We start from the raw sequence: 7951 nt of genomic DNA, 5'->3' as shown, positions 1-7951 counted from the left end.
TCATCTGAACTGAACATAATGACCTCTACACCGAACAGTACATCATCTGAACTGAACATAATGACGGTATCACACAACAGTTTGTGTTCACTACTGAATATAATGACATCTGCACCGAACAGTACATCATCTGAACTGAACATAATGACCTCTGCACCGAACAGTATAACATAATGACCTCTGCACCGATAAGATCTGTTGATAGTGACACTAATTTTAGCTTTATTGCTTTATCTATTTTCTATTTTATCTTTTATATTTTATCTTTTTCATTTTTGTGCCCCCACGTTAGTGGCGGGCATTTAGATTTACCCTTGTTCGTCCGTCCGTCTGTCCGTCCGTCCTTCCGTCCGTCCGTCCGTCCGTTCACTTTTGTGTCGCACGTAACTCAAAAAGTATTTGACCTAGAGTCATGAAACTTTACAGGAATGTTGATCAGCATGTGTAGTTGTGCACCTGGGTATTTTTGTCTGGATATTTTTAGTATTTTTTCAGAGTTATTGCCCGTTGACTTAGTAAAATTTTGCAATTTTCAAACTTGTGTCGCATGTAACTCAAAAAGTATTTGACCTAGAGTCTTGAAACTTTACAGGAATGTTGATTCAGCATGTGTAGTTGTGCACCTGGGTATTTTCGTCTGGATGTTTTTAGTATTTTCAGAGTTATTGCCCTTGACTTAGTAAAAACTTTGCAATTTTCAACACGTGTCGCACGTTACTCAAAAAGTATTTGACCTAGAGTCATGTAACTTTACAGGAATATTGATCAGATGTGCAGTTGTGCACCAAACATTTTCGTCTGGATTTATTTAGTATTTTCAGAGTTATTGCCCTTGACTAAGAAATTTTTTGGCAATTTTCAACTTGTGTCGCATGTACATGTAACTCAAAAAGGATTTGACATAGTCATTAAACCTTATGGGCAGGTTGCTCAGCATATTTAGATTTGCACCTGGGGTTTCGCTTGTGGATTTATCCAGTATTTGTAGAGTTATTTCCCTTGACTTAGGAAAAAGATTGACAGAAACAGTGGCGCGGTGGGGGCACCCGTGTCCTATGGACACATTTCTAGTTTTACATATTACTTTACATATTAACATTAAATTATATCAAATTTTTATTTAACGTGTACAAAGCTATAAATAGGCTGCATGTAATATAAAAAATTATAGAATGCATTATGAAATAAAATATTACAAAATACCTGACAAAAAAAGGTAGACGAAAATGTTGTTTATTGGTCTATGAGCGAATTGCACATGCACGCGTTCAAATTATCGTATATTTTTGTTTGTAAATTGTAATTGTAATCTTTAAGTCACAATTTAAATTGTCGCTCTTTTCGTTTTCGTTGCTTTTCACGGTCTGTCGTTCCTCCTTTGGTTGGACAGTTTGGTGGTTTTTGTTGTCCAACTTTGTGTCATCTATTATAACGTTTGCTTACAATTGTTTTCTATATGAAAGCGTATTTGAAGTTTCTGGTTAATCTTTTGATTATATCATAATCTCTTCTTAGACAATAAAGACGTCTGCCTCTGCCAGACATTATCAATCAAATTTCTATGTTTGTATTTTAACTCTACTGAGGATGACACAAGTTAACAAGGAGGAACATGTACCGTGGTAAAAGTGAAACATAAATACATTTCCAAACTTTTCATGAAAATAAACATGAATATTGAGGCGTGCTGCTTTAAAAATCCTAATAATTGTATATTTATTAATTCCAGCCCATATACTTATCATATCTTTCAATAAAACTTATATATATGCTGTTTTGAAGAAAAAGTAAATATTTATACGTCAAAAATATACACAAGATAAAAAAAATGTGTTAGAAAAAATCGCACATCCTCCAAATCACCTTGCAATTGATTCTATTTCCAATATTTTTACATTATCCTTTTGTCAACAGGCGACACGAGTCATCTATTAGACATATATTACTGGTACTTATTATATATTTTCATCATTTTTTTTCTTTTTCAACAATTTCAAACTTCATCTTCAATATACAAACACACTATGTGAAAAAATTTAAACTATCGCCGTTTTATTTATTTTAAATTATTTACAAAATATTTCAACAAATTCAAGCGTGGCACTCAGCTCTGTCGTATTAAAATGCGAGGCGCTATGAATGTGAGAACCCCCGCATTATCCCGAATGACTCCGATTATAGCAAGGCTGGTTCAAAGCGCATTTATATACAGCATATCTGAGAGTCATTTTGTTTTCAAAAAAACGTATATTTACTTTCATTGATATATATATAACAACTATATATGAATTAGGATTAACAAAATATATATTTCATTTGTATTTTTAGGCGTTTGGAGCTCAACTCCTAAGTGTCTGTGACTTTAACGTTAAAAAAAAGACATAAATGATATCGGGTCCACCGCACTGCGTTGCAATCGAATCCACTGCCGTCTGCGTTGTAATCAATTTTTGTCAATTCTTATATGAAAATGGTAATATCAATTTCCAAAAGTTCCAAAATATGGTTGTTTTATGTAATTATCATACATACGGTGCGATTGCCAGTGTATCTAGGGATAGTTTTGAGTACATTTGTAGTGTTATAAACAAAATTAGGCAAAAGTGGCGACCCCTCGTCAAACTGTACAGAAGTGTTTGCATACCTGGTCATGATTTGCACCCCATGCGTGTAATAAGTTGGAAGAGTACATATGTGGGCTCCAGTCTCACTAGTGTTATCAGTAAAACATAAAAACATGATGTACAAATAAGTCATAAACTTAACCGACACCAGCAAAAAAACTATCCGATAGCCATGTTTTTTCCACCGCTTCTGCGACGAATTCTCCATCGCCGCACCGGTTAGACCCACCGCTTCTGCGAAAGCTATGGCCAGTGTGATTCTATATGGTTAGCAAATTTAACGCTCTTTACATTCAGGCGAGAAAATGCTGACCAGTTAAACATATACACATGTAGTAGAATCTGCTGACCAGTTAGATATATAGGGAAACTGCTGACCAGTTAGAAATATAGAAAAAAAATATATTTTGTCGTGAAAATTTTAATTCATTTTATAATGTACGAAATTCAATATATTGTATAAAATTTTGTCGACATTTAATTAAGTTAAAACCACTGCTGACTTATTTAATATTAATTCAAATTGCAATTATTGCTTTTGAAAATACATTTTTTTCCGTTACAAGATTTTTCTATTGAAATATCACTAACAAGAGATTTTGATAAAACTCATAACATCATAATTCTTTATAAAACATTAATTCAAATTTTTGCATATCTTTAGAGGTATAAAAAGCTGTTTAATATATCCTTTAAAAATCACGGATTTATATTACATGTAGTAATGTAAATCCGTGTTAAAATGTATGATATTATGGTACTTTAAATGTATATATTAATTTAGTTTATAAACATAGTCATATAAATGCAAAAATTAAAAATATAATTAAAAGAATAAAAGTAATTTCCCATCTTTTTATTACCCCCTACGGCGTGTTTATATAACTTCACACCTTCAATGTTTCCCTTCTTTGTGTAACTGGTCAGCATTTTCCGATAATCCTTTTTTATTTAACTGGTCAGCAGTTTCCTATATATCTATATCGTCAGCTAATTCGTCAGCAGTTTAGTGCGACCCCTTCCATGATCGCACCGTTTGTCGGTGAGTTAGTAAATTCTGACCAAGCACCGGTAGACGCACGACAATGCGATACGATATTATTCCAAATGTCGCTTCGCATTGTCGAGTGTCGCTTCGCGTTGTCGAGTATCGCTTCGCGTTGTCGAGTGTCGCTTCGCATTGTCGAGTGTCGCTTCGCAATGTTGAGCGTCGCGGTGTAAAAAATCATAAAAATAACGCGACATTTACTCGACATTTTAAAAATGTCGCTTCGCGATGTCGAGTGTCACTTTGCATTGTCGAGCGTCGTATCGCATTGTCGCGTTGTCGTTTCGCATTGTCGAGTGTCGTGGTATGCACTTCTACCAACCTCGACACTCGACAATGCGAAGTGACAATGCGACAACGCGAAGTGACATTGCGACAACGCGAAGTGACATCGCGACAACGCGAAGCGACGCTCGACAATGCGAAGCGACACTCGACAACGCGAAGCGACATTTCTTAAATGTCGCCCTTTTTTACCGCGACATTTCTAGGCGACAGTGCGACATATCGTTTGACACTGTCGAGCGTCGCTTCGCATTGTCGCATATCGCTTCGCGTTGTCGAGCGTCGCTTCGCATTGTCGCGATGTCACTTCGCATTGTCGTGTGTCTACCCTTAAACGCGACGGACGACATTCTAAATGGCACGATAAGGACACCGTAAAATCCCGATGATTACAACTGCATAAATTCACGATTTCAAGGTGGAGGAAGACATCAGGTACAAATGCATTATTTCAGGCATTAATCGGCACCTGAGGAGAACTATTCCTAAGCTAGCTGGATGGCTTCCTCACATGGAAGAATCGGCCGTCCGTGGGCGCATGGTTAAGGTCGTTGACTTAAAACCACTTGCCACCATCGGTTGGTTGTTGTGGATTTTCGTATTTTTTTCTTTTATGAAATTTACTAAATTTCTAAAATGATTTTAAATAGGTTCGAATCCCGACAGGAACTTTTGATCCAGTTGAAATCGTGAATTCATGAATTTGTTAAATTAGAATCACTTAGTTCAAAACGTGAACTTAAATTCATGGAGTTAAAACGTTGAAATCACGAATTTCATGAATTTATGACGTTGAAATCGTAAGTTTATGAAGTTGATGCCGTTATTTTCGTGAATTTATGACTTCAATATGTTGAAATTTTGAATTCGTTAATTTGAAATCCTACCTGTGTTTTTAGTAATGAGAGGTACCTTTTTCATTTTAGTAGATCAGGCTACAAAACATGTTTGACTATTTATTCTATCACAAATAGACCAAAGGCCCACTCCCCATTTTAAATATTTTATAAATAAAGTAAATTTTATATAAAAAAAAGATACACCTATTAAGATAATAATTATAGCAACAAAAGTTTTTTTTCAGTTTTATATCTGATTATTCTTCTTCATATTCACGCAAAGAAGAACACAACATTTTAGCTTAAAAAGTGAGCTGTTTTGTTATAATGTAAAGTATGCTTATTTTAGGTTCGCATGACGGCAGCTACAGCACAAATGCTCCACCTCCAGTCGGCAGAACTGATGGATAAATTTTCAGTCACCTCAGCGCATATAGTCGAAACTATGATACCTATTATTTTAGATGCTGTTTTGGACCTAAAGGTAATGTATGGAGACCTAGCCACGACCTCTTTACCCAATTTTCCGCTGTCAAGTGAAATTGAATTGGTACATTTCAAAAAAGATTGACTATTGTAATGGTGATTTACCAATCATTGATGATACAATACATTTTTTTAGAAAACGACTGCCCCTCTCTTTTTAAGAATTGAATATTACCGTTAAATATACTGAATGATAGTAACAGGATTATTGATAACTGTGTCATAGTTAAATATAAAACCCAGGACCCTCGGAATACCGCTCTGCGGCTCTACCGCATCACCGCTTACACATTTTTCCCCTAAATAGAGAGCAGTTCTGAACCGTGACATTCTTCCCTGCAAATATTGAAATTCGTCATCGAATTTCCAAAGGTTACAGAGCAATGTGAAATTAACTTTGAGCTATACTAGTATTCAGTCACGGTTCCACGTTGAGCGCCAAATATCACAGGGTAAGAAAAATGTGCAGTCTTACCGGGACTCGTACCGGGGACCATCGAAACATGTTCCGCGGCTGTACAAACTGAGCTATCCGGCCGCTTAAACATTTTCCCCTCTAAATAGTGAACAGTTCTGAACCGTGTCTTACCGCACATATTTAACAGATTAAGGATTGAAAGGCTATTTTTGTAGGACGAAGAGCTCGTAAAAGATGCTTTAGAAATGATAATAGAACAAGCTGAGGAGATGAAACAAGAAGCCGAAAAAATGAGAGACGGGTATGAATAGTTAATGCGGTAACATTAACCTCTTATATATGATAATTTATGGTCAACATTTGGAATTCTATCATCTATGGTATTTAAGATATATAGCTTATGGTAACATTTACGTTGATAATATACTAGTAGTTTATGATAACATTTACATTTTATATCATATAATGTATGATTAAATTTAATCCTTATGAAAAACAGTTCTTGGTAACATTTACATATTTTATGTTAAGACCGTGATTTTTTATTTATATATTCGTATTCTACTTCTAAAATGTCTGACAGTTACAAAGACGCCTATACAGGTCTTCAAGAAAATATTGGTGATGTGCTTATTGGAACCAGCATGTTGACAACGAAAAGAAACGTCTTAAGGAAGATATGGAAACCGAAAAAAAATAATTTACGAGCTGCTAAACGGGGACACAAGAGGAATTGGACGAGGAAAAGCAGGCAATCGATAACAATCTAGAAATGTTACAATCAGATAGAGCAATGTTTAGAGAACAAGCCGGTAAGTTAAGTTAAATGACGTTACAATTATAGGAAACTAATATTTGTCATTTGTTACATGTAAGAGAAACCATGGTTTCCCTAATTCCCTTGTAACCAAATGGTTAGCCGAATAGGTAGAGAGTTGGACTGTGAATTAGGCGATACAGGTTCGATTCCAAGACAGTACAGGTCACTTCCACTGTGATTGATTATGAAATCCTTTCTACGGTCATTCGAACTGTTTCTCGGCTCTGGCATGTATTCCTTGTGACAGTGAATGTAATTTGAATATATTTTCACCTACTAATGTATGGAAAGTAACCTCATGGCGAACTCATTTCGATTCGACGAGCTGATGTTTTTCACATTATTACATGATCCTTAATGCATTTACAATACAGAATTTAGGCATGCATTTATAATCTTTTTAAGGAATGGCTGGTGGAAACATGGCAGCTAATGGTAACGATGGATTCATTGAAGGTATGAAAGTAGGAGCATCAGTCGGCGGCGGTCTCGGAGCATTTGTAGGCGGAGTTTTAGGCGGGATAAGTGATCTTTTTAATCGAGACAAACGGATGGAAGAGGTATACATTGATGAAAAAGGGTCTTCTGTGGTTTATCAATGCCATTATATATGTTTCAGTCACAGCTAATGGCATTGTGACCACATTCGTGCAACCCCACATGCACATTACTATGTATGCAGCCGGTCCACGATGATGATGATGTCATTATCATCGATTGGGACGATTGGAGCTCCGACCTTGGATGACCCGGTGTTCAAACCTCCAGCTTGGGTCCAGCAAGAAGAAGTGGGCTATGCTCGAGTACTGCCCTGTCTGTTGAGGTACTCACACCTACAGCGAGTGCCATTTAAAACGAAATATGCCAACAAACGGCATGTGCTGACCATAGTGTGTTTAATTGTTATAATTTTTGTTTCATGGTAAAGAGGATATATAACGCATTAATATAGCGTTTGTTATATGAACTTTTAATAAAATATTATTTAATCCGGGTATTCTTTGGATCATCACTCGTAATATTATTAAGATTGTTATTTAAAAGTGTGATTTTTTTCCCTAACACTTTCCAGTTCAAAGTATTGATGGGAGCATACATGGAGGCACAGCGGGCGGTTGAGCGTGGTTTTGACAGGAAAAGGAATGTTTTAAGTCGAATCCATGAGCAGCGTACACACTTGCATATAAACATTTAGGCGATTTAAAAAGTTAGCAATACAAGACGGTAACTAGCATACTGATTTTAAAGAAAATTTTCTTTAACGTAGGCGATTCGTAACAATACTTTTCTTGAATGAATTTCTCGAGATATTTGAACGAAAATATGAAACGGAAAGTGAATAACCACTGCCAAAACAGCACAGATTCATGTCAGCTTGCACGCCCTGTTAGGTCTGGCCATGTTCTTTAATGTTAATAGCTCTTTGTATTT

General features: G+C 35.9%; 1 protein-coding gene across 1 annotated transcript; it reads left to right on the top strand.

The window, feature by feature from the left end:
• The first annotated feature begins 5296 nt into the window (after window positions 1-5296).
• On the top strand, window positions 5297-7715 carry LOC132731951 (uncharacterized). The gene is made up of 4 exons (XM_060718257.1): window positions 5297-6001; window positions 6284-6512; window positions 6926-7080; window positions 7593-7715. Exons 2-4 carry the CDS (start codon window positions 6473-6475, stop codon window positions 7713-7715), a joined length of 318 nt encoding a protein of 105 aa, XP_060574240.1. The 5' UTR covers window positions 5297-6001; window positions 6284-6472.
• The last annotated feature ends 236 nt before the right edge of the window (window positions 7716-7951 follow it).

The sequence above is a fragment of the Ruditapes philippinarum genome, unplaced genomic scaffold, assembly GCF_026571515.1.
Source record: "Ruditapes philippinarum isolate M1 unplaced genomic scaffold, ASM2657151v2 ctg24829_1_1_1_1, whole genome shotgun sequence".
NCBI classification, from domain to species: Eukaryota; Metazoa; Mollusca; class Bivalvia; order Venerida; family Veneridae; genus Ruditapes; species Ruditapes philippinarum.
The sequence above is the reverse complement of the archived record's forward strand: the minus strand, read 5'-3'. Positions and strand labels throughout refer to the sequence as shown.